At 47.6% G+C, this 23,813-nt stretch overlaps 1 protein-coding gene across 1 annotated transcript; it reads right to left on the minus strand.

Annotated features, from left to right (window-relative positions):
- Positions 1–1,506: 1,506 nt before the first annotated feature.
- Positions 1,507–15,569, minus strand: LOC118087723 (trichohyalin-like). The gene is made up of 4 exons (XM_060275374.1): positions 15,393–15,569; positions 13,789–13,982; positions 11,050–11,838; positions 1,507–8,295 (listed from the first exon to the last, which is right to left on the minus strand). The coding sequence occupies exons 1-4, from the start codon at positions 15,496–15,498 to the stop codon at positions 4,753–4,755; spliced, it is 4,632 nt and encodes a 1,543-aa protein (XP_060131357.1). The 5' UTR covers positions 15,499–15,569; the 3' UTR covers positions 1,507–4,752.
- Between the last annotated feature and the right edge of the window lie 8,244 nt (positions 15,570–23,813).

Consider the following 23,813-nt stretch of genomic DNA (forward strand, 5'->3'; position numbering starts at 1 on the left):
ACCACTGTACGTCTTATTTTGAGGATATGTCTTATATTCTATTGCCTCAAGAAAATTGTGCCATGGCTTATTTTATAGGCACGTCTTATTTTTGTGAGAAACACGGTATATACAGTGGCACCTTGGGTTAAGAACTTAATTCGTTCCAGAGGTCCGTTCTTAACCTGAAACGGTTCTTAACCTGAAGCGTGCTTTCGCTAATGGGGCCTCCCGCTGCGCCGCTGGCACGCAAATTCCGTTCTTATCCTGGGGCAAAGTTCTTAACCACTTCCTGGTTAGTGAAGTTTGTAACCTGAAGCGTCTGTAACACGAGGTACCACTGTACAGAAAAACACACAGGTCTCGCTTCCTGAACACAGTGCATTCCTTAGAAATCATTTGCTAGGCAAGTGTTTGTATAACGAGTCCACAATTTCCATTGATTCCTATGGTAACATTTCAAATCCGTGATCCCCCCCCCCCGCTCCATGTTTTTGTCCCCCGCCCCCTTGAAATGGCTCCAACCAACCAAAAAGAGACTAAAGGAAAACTGATTTGTCCAATCCCCTGCATGGTTTCTGCCCAAAAATGGGAACCACTGACCAGAAAAGAACAAGCAAGGAAGGAAGTGGGCAAGCACAGACTGTTTGGATCTCTGAATCTCTGGTTTGGCCATACAGTGGTACCTTGGTTCTCAAACTTAATCTGTTCCGGAAGTCCGTTCCAAAACCAAAGCGTTCCAAAACCAAGGTGCGCTTTCCCATAGAAAGTAATGCAACATGGCTTAATCCATTCCAGACTTATAAAAACAACCCCTAAAACAGCAGTTGAACATGAATTTTACTATCTGACTAGACCATTGATCCATAACATGAAAGCAATAAACAATGTACTGCAGTCACACAGTCAATCTAGTAGCTGAACTAGGTTCCACACAGTCACAAAAAAAGAGCCACAAAAACAGAAACGCAAAATAATATAGCAAAAACAGACAGACCTCAGCGTAACACTCAAAACGGAAGCGTGGCACTCAAAACGGAGCACGTTCGGCTTCTGAAAAAAGTTCGCAAACCAGAACACTTACTACTGTACTGGGTTTGCAGTGTTTGGGTTCCAAGTTGTTTGAGTACCAAGGCGTTTGTAATTCTTTACGTTCAGAAAACAATGAGCGGGTGGATCGTGGCACCTGGGTGTGTGTGATGCTAGAGAAGGAGATCGTTTGATTGGAGATAAGTTCATGTCGCCATTCTGTCCCGCACAAACACCCTAGAATTGGATCCCCATAACAGCCCAGTTCTGAGGGCAGCCCAGAAATCTGTCTCCAATAGCAGGGCTGAATTCTGGAACACAGGGGTGCCCGTTTCTTAGTCTTATCACCAAGCAGCTTTGGTCTCCTGCCTCCCCACACACTTAGAACTGTGTGGGCTGCCTCTGACTGATATCTAGGCAGGATGTTCTGCTTAAGGGTTAAGCCCACAGTCCTCTTCCTTCTACAAAAGGAGAAGAAAATAACCCCACACCTGCTTTTCTCCTCTCCCTCCTCCCAACCATAGATTCCTACCCTCCTTTTTAAAATAGCTTAGCAGGATGGTGAAAGAACACATGGGCGGGAAAGAGAGTTCATTTTGATGTTTTGTTTATTTTATTTTTGTAAGTACAAAAGTAAACATATTTAAAAAGAACAGAAATGACAAAGATGGCCTCATATCTATTCTCTTGCCAACGAATTCAGAAGATGTTAACGGAAGCATTCAGAGTTCCAAGAGTTTCCAGAGGTTGGTTGTCCTGCCACACAGAATAAAAACGTTCGGGATCTTCTAAGCCTTTAAAGGTAAAGGGACCCCTGACCATTAGGTCCAGTTGTGACCGACTCTGGGGTTGCGTGCTCATCTCGCATTATTGGCCGAGGGAGCCGGCGTACAGCTTCCAGGTCATGTGGCCAGCATGACAAAGCCGCTTCTGGCAAACCAGAGCAGCACATGGAAACGCCGTTTACCTTCCCGCTGTAGCGGTTCCTATTTATCTACTTGCATTTTGACGTGCTTTCGAACTGCTAGGTTGGCAGGAGCTGGGACCAAGCAATGGGAGCTCACCCCGTCATAGGGATTCGAACCGCCGACCTTCGGATCAGCAAGCCCTAGGCTCAGTGGTTTAACCCACAGCGCCACCTGGGTCCCTTTAGAAACCTTTATATTCAGAGTAATCTTTTCTGCAATCGCCCTGTTCCATACATCTTTTTTATACCACAAGGGCTTTCCATCATCATGGTATATTACCAGTTCTTGCATTGGCAATTTTTGAGAATCGCCATCCCATATAAAACAAATTGAATACAATTCCCCCCCCCCAAAAAAAATGGCTTCTTGCACTCCATCCTCGATGTGTCCATAATTTCCTCATTGTTTTCATAATTTGGTCATTGTTTTCTCAGTTGTTTCTAATTCACATTCCATTCCCTAAACTGACCTTACATTACAATATTTATTTTGTTAACTTCTTATCCTTATCCATCTGTTATCCATTTACCCATTTCCTGAACATACACTATTTTAACGTTTCCGATATATTTTGTACAGCAGTTTTTAAGGTACACACAGGTCCCAGTTCGCTGTGCAAAGATTTACTAATCTGGGCACGATGAATTTGTACCCAAACCTCGCTTTAACATACTGGAAAATTCAGATTTCCAAACATGGAACTTAAAAAAATTCCTTGATTGCCTTTTGTTGTACCCAAACCTCGCTTTAACATACTGGAAAATTCAGATTTCCAAACATGGAACTTTTAAAAATTCCTTGATTGCCTTTGGCTGAGGGGGCAGAAAGTGATCAGAGAGCGTTTCCCTGCTGTGTTCCCCCAGTTCTTTTTGGAGTCAAAATTCTGTGGTCAGGAACGCATTAGAAATTTGCCCATAGGAATCAGTGGGAGTCATCGATTCGTAACGTGAGCGCTTGCCAATCGAAGCATTTCCAGGGAATGCCTTCTGTTCGGTAAGTTGGACCTGTATGTACCAGAGACCTGAAACCTACAAAAAAAGAAAGTGGGAACTACTGCCATGAATGTAAAAGAACATTTATCATGCCCCATATCCCTGCCAGCAGAGCAGTGTCATTGCTGAAGTCACAGGACAACTGTTATCAGTCTGTGGTGCCACATACATGAAATTTTAGTGTTCCTGATTGTATGCAGAAGCAGGTTTTGCGTAGCATAGAAGACCACATATTGTTCTATTTCCCATCTGATGCAATAGCGCCCCCATACCTGTTCCCCACAAATTTTTAAGCTCTCCTAAAGGGTCCAGTTTTAAATTTTTTGTTGCTGTGTTTTAAATTGTTATGATGAAGGGTGTGTGATACATCAAATCAATTAATAGTACTAAGCTTTAATTTGATAAAACATCAAGATGAAGGTTTTTTAAACAGCTCTGACTTCCACTTGTGCCAGTCTGTTTTTTGTTTGTTTGTTTGTTGTTAAAGGTTGGCGGGCCATCAAATAGGCTTTGCCATTAGTTCTCTGAATCGAATAGCAGTGAGTGAGGCTTCGTTCCCTTTGTCAAAATCTCAAAACACCTGCTGGATTTATGGGATAAGCAGAGAGATTTGGCCAGCAGAAAAGCCCATCTAGTTTGCTTTCAGTGGCAAAGGCTTCAGGAGGGACACAGGGAGAGAGAGAAATTTCAGTAAATGCATTTGCGATAATACATTTTATACCTTCATATATATATTTTTGGCGGGCGCGGTGCAGCCCTCAGATCAACAACGGCAGGTGGTGTCATCCTCACACCTGTCTTGTTTGGAAAGTAGAGATGTATCTATAATACGGATAACCTGCCTATTTGTGATGCTCACTGTGGGCATTAGCTTCCAGCCACTGGGGGGGGGGGCAGGCACAGAAGCAGAGGGAAAATGTTACCTGAAAATTTCATTCAGAAGGTGGGTGTACCAGAAGAAGTATCAGTTGCAGCCGAAACCGGGGGGAGGGGGGTGTTACAGTGTAAGACCCTATCTTGCAGGGTTATGAGAATAAAATGGGGATAAGTTGTCCAGTAAGGACATAAGTGGCCCATTTAGTCCACCCTGTTATCACAGTGGCCCATGAGAAGTCCCAAAAAGAGGACTTGAGCACAAGAGCATTCCCCCTCCCCCGTGTTTTCCAGCAATTGGTGCTCAGAAGCATTACTTGCGTTTGACAGCCATCCCAGGTTACTAGCAACACGTAGCCTTTTCCTCCACGAATTTTGTCTGTTCCTCTTTTAAAGATATCCGAGTTAGTGGCCATCACTGCCTCTTAGAATCATAGAGCTGGAAAGGGACCCCGAGCATCATCTCGTCCAACCCCTTGCGAAACTACCCATGGCTCATCTTGCAAGATGGAATTCCATTCCATCTTGTGAGAGGGAATTCCTCCGTCCCACCTGGCCTTTTAGTCCGATCCTCTACCCCCCCCCCCGAGACTTAAAATCCACCCATCAGCACCTAGCAGGCTTGCATTGTTAGAAAATTACTCTCACAAGCAGGGCACCAGGAGAAACCACAGCCAGCCATGCCCATTGTCCTGTATAGCCTAGGCCCAGCGGGGAAGGGGGTACTGCCCAAGCAAAACACATCAATGGCTGAAATGAAGTTCCAAATTGCCTCTCTTATTTTGGTGACCAAGCCCCAGACCCGTCCCTTGGAAAACTCGGGCAAGCCTTTCAAGTGAAATCCACCCCAGTTTGCCAGCTTTATTGGGGCCAGAAGCGTGTAGCTAGCTCTGCTCTTTCAGAGTCTTGCCTTATTTATCATCCTCGGGGCAGCTTTTGGGGTCGTAGGCTTGCTGTATCTTCAGTAGGTTATATCCCTGCAGGTTCCACTGGCCGAAATGTTGGAACTCCTCCTTGGGGCTTTCGTCGTCGCATCCCTTTGGGTCATAGGCCTGTTGGATTTTGAGGATGTTCCAGCCTTCCATTTCCGGTTTGCCAGAAGGCTGGGCCTCCTCTCTGCCGATGGAGGAGTCGTCGTCACACTCTTTGGGGTCGTAGGCCTGTTGGAGTTTCAGTATGTTCCACTCCCTCACCTCCCTTTGAGGAGGTGGGGCCACCGGCACTTCCGCTTTCTCCCTGCCAGGAGGCAACACACTGTCAGAAAACTTTGGCGTGTGAGCTTGCAGGATTTTCAGCACCTTGTCATGGTCCTGTGTTCGGAACACCTTTGCCTCCTTGCCCGTATAGGATTCATCATCGCAGCCTTGGGGGTCATAAGTCGCCTGGATTTTCAGGATGTCCTCCACTGGTTTGCCGGAAGGCTGGACCACCTCCTCCGTCTTGGAAGGTGCTTCCTCTTCACAACTTTTTGGGTCGTAAGCCTGCTGGATTTTCAGGATGTTCCTCCTTCCCTCCATCTCCATCTTGCCAGAAGGTTGAACCTCCTCTTCCTTATTTGTAGAAGCTTCCTCGTCACAAGCTTTTGGGTCATAGGCTTGTTGAATTTTCAGTATATTCCGCTCTTTGTCCTCCTCTTGGCTGGGAGGTGGGACTTCCATCTCCTTCCTGCTGGAAGGTGATTCACCATCAGAAAATTTCGGCATATTAACTTTCAGCATTTTAAATATATCCCAGTCCTTTGCCTGCTCTTTCCCCGGAGGTGGGATCTCTTCCCTAGGAGGAGTTTTGTCATTCTCCTGTGTTCCAGAAGTTCGGAACACCTTCTCCTCCTTACCTGTATAGGATTCATCATCGCAGCCTTTGGGGTCGTAGGTTGCCTGGATTTTCAGAATGTCCTCCACCGGTTCGCCAGAAGGTTGGACCACTTCCTCCTCCCCCTTACTGGAAGGTGCTTCCTCATCGCAGCCTTTGGGGTCGTAAGTCTGCTGGAGTTTGAGAATGCTCCACCCCTCGGTCTCCTGCTTGCCAGAAGGTTGAACCTCCTCTTCCTTATTCATAGAAGCTTCCTCGTTGCAACCTTTTGGGTCATAGGCCTGTTGAATTTTCAGTATATTCCGCTCTTTGTCCTCCTCTTGCCTAATAGGTGCAACATCCTCCCCCACCTCTTCCCATCTATCATCAGCAAATTTTGGTGTGTAAGCTTGCAAAATTTTCAGTATATTCCACTCCTTTGCCTCCTTTTTGCCAGAAGGTGGGGTCTCCTCTTTCATAGAAGGAGCTTCGTCATTCTCCACTTCCTGTGTTTCAGAAGTCCGGAACACCTTCTCCCCCTTGCCCGCATAGGACTCATCATCGCAGCCTTTGGGGTCATAGGTCTCTTGGATTTTTAGGATGTCCTCCACTACTTTCCCAGAAAGTTGGACCGCTTCCTCCCCCTTACTGGAAGGTGTTTCCTCATCGCAGCCTTTCGGGTCGTAAGTCTGCTGGAGTTTGAGAATGCTCCACCCCTCCATCTCCCGCTTGTCAGATGGTTGAACCTCTTCCTTATTCATAGAAGCTTCCTCATCACAACCTTTCAGGTCATAGGCCTCTTGAATTTTCAGTATATTCCGCTCTTTGTCCTCCTCTTGGCTAGTAGGTGCGACGTCCTCCTCCACCTCTTCCCATCTATCATCAGCAAATTTTGGTTTGTAAGCTTGCAAGATTTTCAGTATATTCCACTCCTTTGCCTCCTTTTTGCCAGAAGGTGGGGTCTTTTCTTTTCTGGAAGGAGTTTTGTTGTCGTCCTTGCCCGTATAGGATTCATCTTCACAACCTTTGGGGTCATATGTCGCCTGGATTTTCAGGATGTCCTCCACCGGTTTGGTAGAACTTTGGACCACTTCCTCCTTGCTGTAAGGTTCTTCCTCGTCACAACCTTTGGGGTCATAGGCCTGCTGTATTTTGAGGATGCTCCATCCCTCCATCTCCCACTTGTGAGAAGGTTGAACCTCCTCTTCCTTAATTGTAGAATCATCCTCATCACAACCTTTGGGGTCATAAGCCTGCTGTATTTTGAGGATGCTCCTTCCCTCCATCTCCCACTTGTGAGAAGGTTGAATCTCCTCTTCCTTATTTGTAGAAGCTTCCTCGTCACAACCTTTTGGCTCGTAGACCTGTTGGAGTTTCAGTGAGTTCTGCTTCTCTGTCTTCCGCTTGCCAGAAGGTTGAATCTCCTCTTCCTTATTTGAAGAAGATTCCTTGGCCCCACCTTTTTGTTCATACTTCTGGGATTTCAATGAATTCCGCTCCTCTAACTCTTGATTGCGCAAAGATTGGACCTCCTCTTCCTTATTTGAAGAAGCTTCCTTGGCCCCACCTTTTTGCTCATACGACTTTTGGCTTTTCATTGAGTTCCGCTCCAACTCTTGATTGTGCAATGATTGGACCTCCTCTTCCTTATTTGAAGAAGCTTCCTCATCACCACCTTTTTGCTCATACGACTTTTGGCTTTTCATTGAGTTCCGCTCCAACTCTTGATTGTGCAAAGACTGGACCTCCTCTTCCTTATTTGAAGAAGCTTCCTCATCACCACCTTTTTGCTCATATGACTTTTGGCTTTTCATTGAGTTCCGCTCCTCTAACTCTTGATTGCGCAAAGATTGGACCTCCTCTTCCTTATTTGAAGAAGCTTCCTCATCATCACCTTTTGGCTCGTACGACTTTTGACTTTTCATTGAGTTCTGCTCCAACTCTTGATTGCGCAAAGATTGGACCTCCTCTTCCTTATTTGAAGAAACTTCCTCATCACCACCTTTTGGCTCATATGACTTTTGGCTTTTCATTGAGTTCCGCTCCAACTCTTGATTGCGCAAAGATTGGACCTCCTCGTCCTTATTTGAAGAAGCTTCCTCATCATCACCTTTGGGCTCGTATGACTTTTGGCTTTTCATTGAGTTCCGCTCCAACTCTTGATTGTGCAAAGATTGGGCCTCCTCTTCCTTGTTTGAAGAAGTTTCCTCATCACCACCTTTTTGCTCGTACGACTTTTGGCTTTTCATTGAGTTCCGCTCCAACTCCTGATTGTGAGAAGATTGGACCTCCTCCTCTTCTTTCTCCATGAAAATGGCGGTATCCTTCACCACCTCTTCCTCAGTCATGTCTGGGTTAGGAAGGTGGTCCTTCAACCACAAGAGAGATTCAGGACTTTGCAAAGCATACTCCATCAGTTCATCCATGGAGCCCTGGGCTTCAGCCATGATTGCAAAACTCTTGTTCAAGACATTGTCAGCCAAATCTCCAAAATTGTGGGCTGAGGCAAAATCGCACTGGAGCTCCTTTATGTGCCTGCTGGTTTGGGACAGCTTGTTCTGGAGCTCTTCTGGGAGGTCTTTCAGGCTGGCCACGAGGTTCTCGTACGTGCCGTGGAGGCTCTGGATCAGGCTTCGGGACTTTGCCAATGTCTTGGCTTCTATCTGTCAGAATAGAAAGGACACTTGTTCAGATTTATAGTCCCGTGTCCACAAGGACCCGAAGCCTCCGCAAAACCAAATAGAATCCCATGCAACCCTAAGGTATTCCCCCTCATTTAACCCTGAGCTCAAAGCACCTGCTTAACAGGTGCAACAGATGCTCATGGAAGCACCTTGGAGAGAGTCTCCACCAAGGGAGATGATTCAAGAATGTCTCTCCTTGTACTTCTGCTGTTTCAGCCCAAAAATGAGGGCCCCGAAAGATGTGTTTATCCTGTTCTCACAGTGGCCAAGCAGAGATGCCTCTAGGAAGCCCCTAAGCAGAATCGGAAAGCATCAGTCCTCATTTACAAATCTCATCAACCAACTGGAATTTGGAGGTAGACTGCCTCTGAACATGGAAGGTCCATTTTTTCCCTGTGGCTGATGGCTACTACCACTAGACTTTACTTTTCTCCTTTTGCACTATGCCAGTTAATTTTTATTAGTTTTCAAAAAAATTAACAAATAAACAACGAATTAATTCAAATTTAACCCAGATTTAGAATTTGACTCCCTCCACTTGAAGGTGCTCCTTTTCCCTCCCTCTTTTTCTGCTTACAGTAAATAATAATAATAATAATAATAAAATTCTTAATTTCTAATATGTTTCCATCCATTCCTATTTCCATCGACGGTACATGTTCAGTTCCTGTTTAGACATTTACCTGGCTATCTTACCAATTAAATAGAATTAAAATCTTCCTTTATCCCCATGAATCGTAATTTCAAATCGTGCTTCCTCCAGTACAACTTAAATCATCCTGTTAACAACATCCTAGTTAACCATACTCGAGTTTTACATACCTCATAAACATCCAGGAAAATAATTCTGTTTTACCTTGTTACCCAATTCCCCTTTTCACAAAGCAGATCCATTCCCCCCCAGGCTTAATATACTCCCCTCTCATTATTCCCCCTTTGTTACGCAGTTCTCTAACCCAAGCAAACCCATGATCTTACCTATTCTCTCACATTTGCTGCTCTAACTCACCATTAACTCCATCCCATACCAAATACCTCCCCAAATCTTTATTCTATACTGACCACATAAAATTCAGAGCTGCTTCCTCCTCTTTCTCTAAATACTTTGTGTGCAAAAAAAACCAAACAAGCCTCAAAAACCCTCCATATCAACATCCCAGGAGTCCCCAGATCTATTTTGCAATCCTCTTTAAGCAGCAAACCAGGACTACTTCAGGGTGCCTTCAGTCTCAGGCTGTGATAGGAGGGATGGCAGAGGAAGAGGAGGCAGAAGCAGCTTCTGTGTGCCCTTTTCTTTTTTGGCTCAGGCGGCAAGCAGCCTAGGACAGCCCTGCAGCAGCTTATAATAAAAGAAAGCTGCCTGCCCGCTAAGGTCTTCCTCCTTCCTCTGGAGACCAGGAGAAGGGGGCTGATAGTCCTTGAATTTTCTGGTCCTATCCAAAGGGTCTAAAAGCCCTGCAGGGCCGGAGGCAGAGATTGGGCCTGAATCTGCAAAATGAGCAGCCCGAACTGGCTAAAATTACCACAGCATTGTAATAAAATGCAATGTTTTGCTTCTTTTTTAAAGAAACAACTGTCATCCTATATAATAAAGTCCCTGTGTCTCTGCGTCCAGATTCCGTGTGTCCCGTTTTCTGCGCTAATGCGCATGTGCCCCAGGGACACAGGGATTGGACACAGAGACAATATCTCGGTCGCGCGCCCAGGACACTCTCATGCGGCGCCGGAGGCTGTGTTAGCGGGCCGCTCCCAGCGCTGCCCTCCATGGGCGCCTAGAGGATCCCTGCCCCCTCCCGCCACCGCCACCCCGGCTTCGGCCTCTCGACAGCCATGGGCGCCCCCGGAGCCACCTTCGCCACCAGCCTCCGTTGTTCTGGCGAAGGAAGGAGGCGGCGGCGGCGGTAACAGCAGCAGCGGGAGCAGCCCGGGCCGAGCGTGCCTCACCTTCCCTGGTCTCTGCCCGTCCTGAGCTCCTCGCCCTCAGGGGGCCGGCCTCCATGGGCAGCTACGGAGGAGCCCGTGAGAGGAGCGGCGAGGCCGCGGCCTTCCCTCCCTCTCTGTGCTCAGCTGCGGGGCACGACGGGAGAGCGAGTTTGTTTACTTGCGTTCCCGGCGCGCCCCGGGCCGAGCGCAGAGAGAGAGGGGGGGGGAAGGCCGCGGCCCCGCTGCTCCTCTCACATATCCTCTAGCACCCGTTTTCTAAACGGGCTGAATGACACTAGTAAAGGAATAAAAGGGCAGGTTGGTGTTTAGTGAATCACAGTTTCTCAGCTGCACCACGGTTATTGCGAGAACTGCATAGAGAAGGTGCTTTTGTTTGATAACCCCGCGTTTCCCAAACTTCAAATTTAAGGTTGTTTGCCTCCCCCCCCAAAAAAATGAAATTGGGGGCACCGTTCTTAGGCCATAAAAGGTTGATAAGTTTAGGATAAAATCCTCGGAAATGAGCCTGTCTCAGCAAGAGTCACCACTTCCGGAAAGGCCCCCAGATTGGAAGTCGGGAACAGTGACTTGCTCAGAGAAGCAGCAATTCAGCTCCTCTGTGGGTGGGTGCTTGGGCTCATGGGAGATTTGAATCCGCTTCCACAGCACAATAATGTGCCAAGGAGCGTGGTTTGGGTAATGGAGACTTCCACAGATAATGGAATCGTAGAGTTGGAAGGGACCACAAAGGTTCTCCAGTGGCAACCCCTTGTAACAACACGGTGGCTCAGAATTTGAAGAACAGGGTACCTCAGAGGTAGGGCTGTCATTCTCATCTTCCTCATCACGCAGCCGTAGGGTGATCTCATCCTCCTCATCGCAACCTGGTGCCGTTAATGTTATGTTAGACACATCTCTGTGGGAGCGGTCCTTGGGCACCTGCACCTTCTTGCGGGGACTGGGGAGTAGAGGCGGCATCTCAAATTTCACTGGGATGATTATCGGGGCGGGTGGCATCTCAACTTTCACCGGAATGATTATTGGTGGGGGCGGCACCTCAACCGGGATGATTATTGGTGGGGGTGGCACCTCAACTATTTCTGGGGGGCTGACCCCTGTGGGCACCATCTCGACCTCCGGGTGGCTGATTTCCTCGCACTCTATGATGGTGCTGTGAGCACGAGGCAGCCCAGTTTCCTCGCACTCTATCGTGGTGCTCTGAGCAGGAGGCACCCCAATTTCCTCGCACTCGATTGTGGTGCTGTGAGCACGAGGCAGCCCCGTTTCCTCACACTCTATCGTGGTGCTCTGAGCAGGAGGCACCCCAATTTCCTCGCACTCGATTGTGGTGCTGTGAGCCTCAGACAGCCCGATTTCCTCGCACTCAATCGTGGTGCTGTGATCGCGAGGCTCCCCAGGTCCTTCTCTCTCGATCACGGTGCTCTGAACACAAGGCACCCCAGTGTCCAGGGTGCTGAAATCTTCATTTACTCTGACAGAATCCCGCCGCGGGCTCGCGCTCCACTCCACGCAGACCATGCTCATTCGTTCGTTGGACGGACCAATCTCCAGCTCTGCTCTGTGCTGCACCTGCTCGATCTGGAAATGGCCATGGGATGGGTAAAAAGAAGAGGATAACACAATGAATTTGGTCTGCACACCTGTGTGCTGCAGGAGCCCTCCAGGGTACCAAATACGTGGCCTATTTCTGTGCGAGCGAGAAATGTTAGGTGGTGTTGCTGTTCTTATATGATTTCAGCCGTGGTGGCTTGTGGCCATTGGGTCTGGTTGGGCAGGAAACCCAAAAGGAGGTGGAGCCAGAGCCAATGGTGCTCGGCGCCAACCAACCCTTGTTTTGACATCCTCCTCCTCCTTGCCAAGTTCAATGAGGGCAACACTCAGACCAAGGACGAAGAAGCTTGACAGTCAGGGCCACCCCTGGGCTGGTTTTAAGTAAGAAGACTGGCTTGTGGAGGCAGGCTGAGGTTGGCCCAATGGTCCAGCCACCGCTGCATCTCTTTGTAAAACCTCCCTGGTTATAGTCTTGGGAAGATGGTATGTAGGGAGCCCATGAACAAAGCTCAAATGGGTTTTGGTGCAGCGGCTTTAAACCGCCCTTTAATTCCATTGATTTCAGGTATTCCCTGGGAGGTTGTAGAATCTCTTTCCGTCTCAGACGGTGTTCCAATAAAGGTCGGAGACTGGCTGGGGATGTTTGGGGACATTGTAATTTTCCATGGCTAATTCTTTTCATTTTCAATATTGGCTCCCAGTACATTTCTGAGTGCAATTCAAAGTGTTGGTGCTGATCTTTAAAGCCCTAGGCGGCCTTGGCCCTGAAGGAGCGTCTCCACCCCCATCGTTCAACCCGGACACTGAGGTCTAGCTCTGAGGGCCTTCTAGCAGTTCCTTCAGTACAAGAAGTGAAGCTGCAGGGAACCAGGCAGAGGGACTTCTCAGTAGTGACACCCATTCTGTGGAACGCCCTCCCATCAGATGTCAAGTAAATTAACAACTGTCTTTTAGAAGACACCTGACAGAAGCCCTGTACGGTCGTACCTTGGTTCTCGAACGCCTTGGTACTCGTGCATTTTGGCTCACGGGTGCCACAAACCCGGAAGTAAATGTTCCGGTTTGCAAATGTTTTTTTGGAAGCTGAACGTCCGACACGGCTTCCAATCGAGTGCAGGAAGCTCCTGCAGCCAATCGGAAGCCACGCCTTGGTTTTCGAACGTTTTCGGAAGTCGAACGGACTCCCGGAACGGATTAAATTCGAGAACCAAGGTAGACTGTATAGGGAGTTTCCATGTTTGATGTCTGACTGTGTTTTAATTTGTTCGAAGCTTCCCAGAGTGGCTGGGGCAACCCAGTCAGATGGGGGGGGGGGACATATCCTTATGCATATTATATATTATTTCCCTCTCTGCCTTTACTCACTACTCACTGGCTGCTGTGATTGTCATGTGTCAAGAGTTCACTGGGGCCCTAACTCAGAGACTAAAATTCCAGAACCCCCCCCCCCCCAATGGTGGGAGCTGAACCTTGAGCTCATGTTAGGTAAAAAGGTAAAGGACCCCTGGACGGTTAAGTCCAGTCAAAGGCAACTATGGGGTTGTGGCGCTCATCTCGCTTTCAGGCCGAGGGAGCCGGCGTTTGTCTGCAGGCAGCTTTCCGAGTCATGTGGCCAACAGGACTAAACTGCTTCAGGTGCAAAGGAGGACCGTGACAAGTGCCAGAGCGCACGAAAATGCTGTTTACTTTCCTGCCGCAGCGGTACCTATTTATCTACTTGCACTGGTGTGCTTTCGAACTGCTAGGTTGGCAGGAGATGGGAGCTCACTCCGCCGCGGGGATTTGAACCGTCAACCTTCCGGTCGGCAAACCCAAAAGGCTCAGTGGTTTAGACCACAGCACCACCCACGTCCCTCTGAACAAGGCATTCCACCCACACCTCTTCAGTGGACAAGAGTTCCAAAGGTACATAGATCTTGCAGGGAGAGAGGGATTGTTAAATCGGGATGGGGGGCGAAGAGAAGAGTTACGACATACCACGTCCAACGTCTCGTGAAACTGACTGATGCTCGCTTGGGTACTGCGCCTCGTGAAGCGCAGCTTGCTCAGTGCCATCATGTAGGCCCTTTGGCGGAGTTTGTTGGACAGATCGTTGATCCTCACAAGGCAGGCTTGCATCCGGTGGTCTATGGACGTATCTTCTATCTCTGCGACAGCTTTCTTCAGATTTCCTGCACCGAGTCAGGAGTGGCGAGGGGTTTGGGGAAAGCAGAGAGAGATTGAGAGCCAGAGCGCGCCTGACGCCACTCGCCAATCTGCACATGGCTTTTGGAAAACCCACAAATTTATTCGTGTCCTGGCTTTCGTGAAAGGGCCCAAGTTTCTGGACAGAAAGGGTTAAGTCAAGCAGAGGCTCCTTAAAGGGTGTAAGAGATTTATCCAGCTGGAGGTGCCCTCCAGATGTTTTGGATGAAAGGTCCCATCAGATGATGGGAATTGCTCTAAATATCTGGAAGACGACGTCATCAATATATATTTATTTATATCCCACATTCCCCCCGATTAAAACCATACAAATAATGACAATAAAAAGAGCAGGGGGCTGAGTACTTTCATGAAAAGCAGTCAGTCCCCCGAAAGCCTGTTGGAATGAGAAGGCCTCTTCACCTGCTTGCAGAAAGGCAGCAAGGTGGGGGCCAGTCTGGTTTCTCTAGGGAGGGAGTTCCAAAGTCTGGGAGGAGCCACCACTGAGAAGGCCCTCTCCCGCATCCCCAACAAACATGGCTGTGAGGGTGGGAAAAGGGCTTCCGAGGATCTCTTCTGAGAACGGGCAGAGTCGTATGATGGAATACAATCTTTCAGGCAGCTTGGACATAAGCCATGTAGGGGCTTTATTCGTCATGGGCCGGCACTTTGAACTGTGCCTGCAAAAAAGGGGGCGGGGCTGTGTTGTAGCCAGGAAGTTGTCTGCTCCCTGCAACCAGCCCAGGCCAGCAATCTGGCTGCAGCATTCTGAGCCAGCTGAAGTTTCTGGGCAGTGTTCAAATAAGGGGATTGAATCTGCAAGCTTGGTAAAACGGCAGAGGGTGATTCTTTTGCAGACCAGGCCTGGTCCTTTGCGTATCGACAGGGAGAGGGAAACTTCGTTCTGAATAGCTTGCCTTCTTCGCCTGCTGCATATTTTGGACCAGCGGTACCAGTGTCTGCAGCCAGCACAGCGACTTAATAACTTCCTCTCCAATACTTGGGTTTCCCCAATGCGGGTTTAAAGGTAGGTCGGTTGCATTTCCTGCAAGCGACAAAAGACGTGTCCCATTTCTTTTTTTTAAAAAAAGGAAACCTCAACCTCCAAAACTCCTAAGCCGGATGGGCGGGCTATTAATAATAAATTATTAGTAGTAGTAGTATTATCGGCACCGTGCTCCAACCAAGTGAGCTATGTCCCTTGGGAGGTGGTGGTCTCTCCTTCGTTGGAGGTCTTGATACAGAGGTCGGACCGCCGTCTGTTGAGGGATTCTTTAGCTGTGATTCCTGCCTTGCAGGAGGTTGGAGCTAGAGGACCCTCGGGGGTCCCTTCCAACTATGTGTATGATTCTATGATTTGGCTGCCTTCTCTCCTGGTGCCACGCTCACATGCTTACCAATCTCCTCTTCGGTAAGAGGTAGGTAATGATCCATTAGCTCCTCCGACTTGTCCAGCAGCCTGTCGACGGTTCGTACAAACAGCTGGCATATCCTGCAGGTCATGATATTGTGTGGTTCACATTCTCCGTCGTCGTCATCGCTATCCCTCAATTCGCCAGCCAGGGCCCTCGCTTCCTCCTCTGCCCTCGTCAAGATATTTGCTCTCACTTCTCCCAAAACCTGAAGGTGAGAGAGAGAGAGTGGAGCAATTCATGCGTTGTCAATGGATTTAATAATAATAATAATAATAATAATAATAATAATATAATTTTATTTATACCCCACCCTTCCCAGTCAAGACCGGGCTCAGGGCGGCTAACAACAAATAATATCAAGTGTAAAAGAAGCAATTCAGTTAAAATGCAGATTAATACAATGTTAAAATTCAATTTTAAAATTAAAAATCTACAAATAAGATAAAACCATTATGAGATAAAACCTTAGGGGAGGGTAACCGTGGGGTCAGACTGCGTCCGTCCAAGTATTATTAGTATTATTATTAATAATAATAATAATTTCATTTCTATACCGCTTTATATTTTTAAGAAAAATCTCAAAGCAGTTTACAGAATATTAAAACATCAATAAAAAAAACCCTGAAGAAAGTCAGATATAGAGTATGCAGTCAAAGCAGCATGGTTAACAGAAAACTAAAATATTATCTTAAAGATTTCAAATTAAAACGTTAGAGGTCTACAGAATACATATTTAACAAAAAGTTAACAGAAAAAAATCTTAAACATTTCAAAAAAAATTGCTAAGTGAAGTCAAATATAAAATGCACATTTAAAACAGCACAGTTTACAAGAGAAAATATAAGTATGACAAGTATAAAACTCAAAAGGCAATAAAGAGTCCTGGTGGTTTTGAATTAAAACATGTTCATCTTAAACAGAGCAAGGTTCTGGCCCTCGTAGAATCAGATGATTAAAACTCTAAAGGAAGCAAAGATTCTAGACCTCATGAATTAAAACATGTTCATCTAAGCCAGGCATCCCCAAACTTCGGCCCTCCAGATGTTTTGGACTACAATTCCCATCTTCCCTGACCACTGGCCAAAACATCTGGAGGGCTGCAGTTTGGGGATGCCTGATCTAAGCAATGCAGCCATGTAGATACAGTGGTACCTCAGTTTAAGAACTTCATCCGTTCTGGAAGTCCGTTCTCTCCCCCCCCCCTTTATTAAAGGTTGTCTTGAGTTACAGAAATATATGCAATGTCTCTCATAACATGTTTACAAATCAGTTTCATTTGTTGAGACATTGGGAAGAAAGAGGGAGATAGAAGTAGATGGGGGGTCAGGTGACGGTGTTTCTATTTTATTTAATATACATGGGGGGGGGGCGGGACTGGAAGTCTGTTCTTAAACTGAATCCGTTCTTAAACCAAGGCTCATTTTCCCGCCGCCAGTGCCCTTCCACCATTCAGCTTCCATTCTTAGACCCAGGTCAAGTTCGCAAACCAGGACACTACTTCCGGTTTTGCAGAGTTTGTAAACCGAATAGTTCGTAAAACAGGACTCTTCATAAACCGAGGTACCACTGCAATAAATTTTCTTTATTTATACCCCACCCACCTCATACAAAACCTACAATTCAGATGGGGCTGATTTGCCCCGTGTTTAAAGCACATTCAACACACCTTTAAAGCACAAGGATCTCCCCTCGCCCAAGAAATCCTGGCAACCATAGTTTGCTAAAAGGTGCTGGGAATTGTAGCTCCAGCAGGTGAAAGCTACGGTTCCCCAGGATCGTTTGAGGAAAGCCACATGCTTTCAATGTTTGTTGAATGTGGTCGAACGTGCGGTGTGTATCTGCTCGTAGGGGAGTAATTACACGTACAAAAGAAAGCCACAGGTAAGTTTGGCAGCGCACAAAAATGTTGGCCAGGGCTTCTGTAGTCTGAGGCTTGGTTCCTATTAGGGTCATATCCTTCCCTAGAGACCTGCCTGGGTTTTAAGATCAGTCTCTCCATTTCGCACCTCCCGCGTTCTGGACCCTTCCCCAACGAAAGACCTCAAAAACAATTCCTTCCGTTCTCCTACTCCGGGGGGAAAGGGCACCGGAGTAGCCCTAAATTGATCTGGCTCCTTGGCGCAAGTGGCCGGCAGGCATCAACGCACCGTCTCTATTGCGAAATTGGGTTCTTCCACCAGGGTGTTTCGGAACACCCCATCCAGCGAAGGGGGAGGGGTAGGCGGATGTCCTACGAGATCTGTGTCCGAAAGAAGCTCCGTTACTACTTCTGGGACGATGAAAGACGCTTGTGGAGATGGTTCGTCAGTATTCCATCCTTCGTCCACCCCCTCGACATACTCTATTTCTTCCAGTTCCTCATCTCTGCTCCTGCTCCTGGAAGATGAGAGGGCTGGGGGGGGGAATCTGGGGTTTAGTTGCCTGAGCACATGTGAGACTTAACTACTGAGCAATATTTTATTTTATGTATGGCTGGATCCCCCCGGATTCTCTGGGGTGTAAGCTGTGTGCTTTAAATGTATGGTGTGAGCATACCCCCTGTTAATGACGAAAGGCATCTGAAAAGCAGTGACAGGCAAGAAAACGTTTTGGTGGACTTGAGCAGGGAATTTGGTAGCCAGGAGGCCTCCCACACTTTTTTAGATCCCGTGGTAATGTTAAGGATAGTAGGAAAGGATATACAGTACTGAATAGGTATTATCCGCTAGCGAGTGATGTAGCAGAGCAGATTCCCCTCAATATAGCTGGAAGCTAGATTGCAGATTCGTTTGAATCTTTCAAGATTATTTCCTGGTGTCCCCTTTAATCCATCCTAAAAGAATAAAGACACGAGTCTTTTTGAGGTTCACGATTTGATCCCTGAAAGGCATGCCATACTTGGTAGTTACATAAAGATGTGTATCTGACGAAGTGTGCATGCACACGAAAGCTCATACCAAAATAAAAACTTAGTTGGTCTTTAAGGTGCTACTGAAGGAATTTTTTTATTTTGCTTCGACTCAGACCAACACGGCTACCTACCTGTATAAAGAAACTCTGTGAGTTCATGTCGTAGGGAGACTGAAATCGTGTGCTGTTGGCTGAGAGTCAGCAGACGGCAAAATTACATTAAGACAGCGATGGCCAAACTTGGCCCTCCGGCTATTTTGCAACTACAATTCCCATCATCCCTGACCACTGGTCCTGCTAGCTAGGGGTCATGGGAGTTGTTGTCCCAAAACAGCTGGAGGGCAGAGTTTGGCTGTAAGTGCATTAAGGCAGACACCCCCAAACTTCGGCCCTCCAGATGTTTTGGACTACAATTCCCATCTTCCCCGACCACTGGCCCTGTTAGCTAGGGATCATGGGAGTTGTAGGCCAAAACATCTGGAGGGTCACAGTTTGGGGATGCCTGATTAAGGCAACAGAATGGCTGCAGGAGAGCGGCATGGCAGCAAAAGACAGAACAAGACAAACAAGAAGAGGCAAAACTGCAAGGCTGAGAAAACCCTTTTGTGGAGTCAGCCAGAGCCACGCCCATCTCCCAGGTCACATGCTCCAGACCAGCGGAACAGGAAGTTACGCTGGCTAGATGTCCCCCTGTCTGTGCCCACGCTTGGGAAATAAGGAATGTTGCATTTGATATACCAATAGATTACATTCCACAAATCCCAGGGGAAGACATCCTCCCAAGGGGCTTTTCCAGCATCAACGGAAGCCTAGTGCCCAGATAAAAGGTTTGGTGCTTATAACTGCTTTATTCTGCCTTGGTTGGGCCACACCTGGAATGCCGTGTCCAGTTCTGGACCCCTCGCTGAAGAAATTTTGAAAAGTAAAAAAAAAAATCGAGTTTCACGCACCCCCCCCCAAAAATGGCATGGCCTATTACCTGATGCCTCTCCTTCCCCAACTAACCATCTTCGCCCTACAGCTGTCGAGGTCTCCTTCCTCAATTATATAGGTCAGGCTTAGGCAAACTCGGCCCTCCAGATGTTTTTGGCCTACAACTCCCATGATCCCTAGCTAGCAGGACCAGCGGTCAGGGATGATGGGAATTGTAGTCTCAAAGCATCTGGAGGGCCGAGTTTGCCTGTGCCTGATATAGGCAGATCAGGGCTGTGCATGGCCCAACCAAGACTATTAGCTGTTGATGGGTGTCTTTTCCCCCCCTTTCAAATGTTTTTGGGGAAAAAAGAACATTTAAGCTTGTTGCACGATACGAAAACATTTTCCATCAAAACCAAAGCGCAACCATAAGCCAGTAAAACAGCAACAGAAGCAGCAAATGAAGCAGAGATTCAGGCGATTCACATACATAGATCAGGGTCAGGGAAAAGGTTTAGCCTTCACAATACATGTGAATAGTGGCTGCGTCACACATTACCACAGGATGTGGGCAAGAAAAGAAAATGCAGAATGGATGGAGGCAGGATCCCATGAAAGCAAGGCAGGTCTTTAGTTTTCTGTTGCAACAGAGTCCCATCCCCCCCTTGCTAGGTGTGCAAGAGCCTTTGAGGACATTAGAAATAGTTCAACCCCTTGGCCAAAGATCACCCCAAAAGAGGTAAAAGTAAAGCACCCCTGGGATGGTTAAGTCCAGTCAAAGGCGACTGGGGTTGCGGCGCTCATCTTGTTTTCAGGCCGAGGGAGCCGGTGTTTGTCCACAGACAGCTTTCCGGGTCATGTGGCCAGCAGGACTAAAGCGCTTCTGGCGCAACGGGACACCGTGATGGAAACCAGAGCGCACAGAAACATCGTTTACCTTCCTTCCTGCTGCAGCAGTACCTATTTATCTACTTGCACTGGCGTGCTTTCGAACTGCTAGGTTGCTAGGAGCTGGGACAGAGCAACGGGAACTCACCCCGTCGCAGGGATTCGAACCACTGACCTTCCGATCGGCAAGCCAAAGAGGCTCAGTAGTTTAGACCACAGCGCCACCCACATCCCTACACCCCAAAAGAAGCATACACACATGTCACAGAAGGGACAGCCTACAAGAGAAATTTGAGAGTGTGGCTTATGTCCTGTCTGCCAGGATACCTGAGGATGGTCACTGATTGCATTACCTGGCCAGCCTGGACCATTCTTTTGAGATGGCAAATACTTTAGTTCTTGAATCCTACTCTATTCATACACCAAATATGCCCCAAAACAGGATTTGTAAGTGGGGGGGGGGACTTCTGGGAAAGTTTTCTCCAAGATTTTTCCTTCTGCAGAGGAAATATTGGGGGTCATTAAGAGTCAATATGGCTTAAGGATTGCTCTCCTGTACTATTTCAGACACATGGTTTATACCTTGAACATTTATTTCATATTTGGCACCTTAGAATTCTTATAGCAGGGGGCTCCGCTAAGGATGGGGGGAGAAACACGACTCTGTTTCCATTTAAAAGGCAAAGGTTCCCAGTCTGCAGTTCCCCCCAAAATATGAAAACTGAACACAGGTGTCTTCCATAATCCTCATGTCTCCAATTTTTGCACAGGCTTCCTGTTATGTATTCAGTGGTCTGTGTTAGCCCGAACTTGAGTCTGGACTAAGGGTTCTGAGCTCCTGTGTTCTGATTCGATACATGGTGTCCAATCACAGAACATATCAGGATTTGGGCCTCTGCCATTGGCCCTTGAGCTCTGAGTCTTGATTCGCAGCTTGGAAGTGTAGACAGCCAATCACGTGGAGAGTGGGAGTGGCCCAAGCTTTCAGGAATGTATATAAGCAGTTGCTTTGCCCCCGTTTCCTAGTTATGTAGTTCAATAAAGGTTCTTGCTGTTATCCAGGCATCCCCCAACTGTGGCCCACCAGATGTTTTGGCCTACAACTCCCATGATCCCTAGCTAACAGGACCAGTGGTCAGGGATGATGGGAATTGTAGTCCAAAACACCTGGAGGGCCCCTGGAGGGCCCAGTCTTATTCAACATCAATGACTTGGATGATGGGCTTGAGGGCATCCTGAGCAAGTTTGCAGACGACACCAAATTGGGAGGGGTGGCTAATACCCCAGAGGACAGGATCACACTTCAAAATGACCTTAACAGATTAGACAACTGGGCCAAAGCAAACAAGATGAATTTTAACAGGGAGAAATGTAAGGTACTACACTTGGGCAAAAAAAATGAAAGGCACAAATACAGGATGGGTGACACCTGGCTTGAGAGCAGCACATGTGAAAAGGATCTAGGAGTCTTGGTAGACCACAGACTTGACATGAGTCAGCAGTGTGATGCAGCAGCTAAAAAAGCCAATGCAATTCTGGGCTGCATCAATAGGAGTATAGCATCTAGATCAAGGGAAGTAATAGTACCACTGTATTCTGCTCTGGTCAGACCTCACCTGGAGTACTGTGTCCAGTTCTGGGCACCACAGTTCAAGAAGGATACTGACAAGCTGGAACGTGTCCAGAAGAGGGCAACCAAAATGGTCAAAGGCCTGGAAACGATGCCTTATGAGGAACGGTTTAGGGAGCTGGGTATGTTTAGCCTGGAGAAGAGAAGGTTAAGGGGTAATATGATAGCCATGTTCAAATATATGAAAGGATGTCATATGGAGGAGGGAGAAAGGTTGTTTTCTGCTGCTCCAGAGAAGCGGACACGGAGCAATGGATTCAAACTTCAAGAAAGAAGATTCCACCTAAACATTAGGAAGAACTTCCTGACAGTAAGAGCTGTTCAGCAGTGGAATTTGCTGCCAAGGAGTGTGGTGGAGTCTCCTTCTTTGGAGGTCTTTAAGCAGAGGCTTGACAGGCATATGTCAAGAATGCTTTGATGGTGTTTCCTGCTTGGCAGGGGGTTGGACTGGATGGCCCTTGTGGTCTCTTCCAACTCTATGATTCTATGAAGTTTGGGGATGCCTGCTATTATCACTGTGTCTTGCCTTGTGGGAATCCACCTACACTTCATATAGGTTGGCTGTTAAGATGTTGCAGCAGCTGCGCCTTGGACCCGATCCAGAAGTTCTTGCCCATGCCAGATCTGGCAACTCTGGGGAGCGGCTGCACAGAGGATTTTGAATTGGGGAGACTCCCACCGACCCTGCTGGCTCTCGCCTTGCATTTTGGCCCCGTTCCCCTTACTCACACTGTTCCTCCAGCTCTTCTTGGTCCAGATTGAAGATGCTGGAATTCTCATCCCTTAAGGACACCGAGTCTGAACCGAGGCTGTCCGTTTCTCTCTCGCTAAGCTAACCAACACAAGCAACGGATCTGTTAGGACGTGGTACATTTCAAAGTGGTTTCGAGACTCTCTGCCTGACGTAGTTCCCAAGCAAATACAAATAAATAGCTGTACAGTGGAACCTCGGTTTATGAACACCTCGGTTTATGAATTTTCGGTTTATGAACGCCGCAGACCCATCTGGAACAAATTAATTCACTTTCCATTACTTTTAATGGGAAAGTTCGCTTCAGTTTATGAACGCTTCAGTTTATGAACAGACTTTCGGAACCAATTACACCCATGTTTCAGTTTATGAACGCTTCAGTTTAAGTACTCCGCGGACCCGCCTGGAACAGATTAATCCACTTTCCATTACTTTCAATGGGAAAGTTCGCTTCAGTTTATGAACGGTTACTCCGCAGACCCTCTGGAACGGATTAATCCACTTTCCATTACTTTCAATGGGAAAGTTCGCTTCAGTTTATGAACGCTTCAGTTTATGAACAGACTTCCGGAACCAATTGTGTTCATAAACCGAGGTACCACTGTACTCTATGCCTGGCTATGCGACGCGGGTGGCGCTGTGGTCTAAACTGCTGAGCCTAGGGCTTGATGATCAGAAGGTTGGCAGTTTGAATCCCGGCGATGGGGTGAGCTTCCGTTGCTCGGTCCCTGCTCCTGCCAACCTAGCAGTTCGAAAGCATGTCAAAGTGCAAGTAGATAAATAGGTACCGCTCTGATGGGAAGGTAAATGGTGTTTCCATGCACTGCTCTGGTTTAGCCAGAAGCGGCTTAGTCATGCTGGCCACATGACCCGGAAAAACTGTCTGTGGACAAATGTCTGCTCCCTCGGCCAGTAAAGCGAGATGAGCGCCACAACCCTAGAGTCGTTCACGACTGGACTTAACTGTCAGGGGTCCTTTACCTTTAAAGTCACAAAGAAATGCTGTTGTGTTGTGTTGCGTAACCTGTTTCTTTTGGGATTTTCCCCTCTTCTTGGCTAACAGGTTGGGGATATAAGCTTCCAAATAACACAAAACTTGAAGAAGAAAGACCCTGGAAGTAAAGGACCCCTGGACGGTTAAGTCCAGTCAAAGGTGACTATGGGGTTGCGGTGCTCATCTTGCTTTCAGGCCGAGGGACCCGGCGTTTGTCCACAGACGGCTTTCCGGGTGATGTGGCTAGCAGGACTAAACCACTTCTGGCACAACGGGACACCGTGACGGAAACCAGAGCACACAGAAACGCCGTTTACCTTCCCGTCACAGTGGTAC

The sequence above is a fragment of the Zootoca vivipara genome, chromosome 6 (genome assembly GCF_963506605.1).
Source record: "Zootoca vivipara chromosome 6, rZooViv1.1, whole genome shotgun sequence".
In the NCBI taxonomy this organism is placed as follows: Eukaryota; Metazoa; Chordata; class Lepidosauria; order Squamata; family Lacertidae; genus Zootoca; species Zootoca vivipara.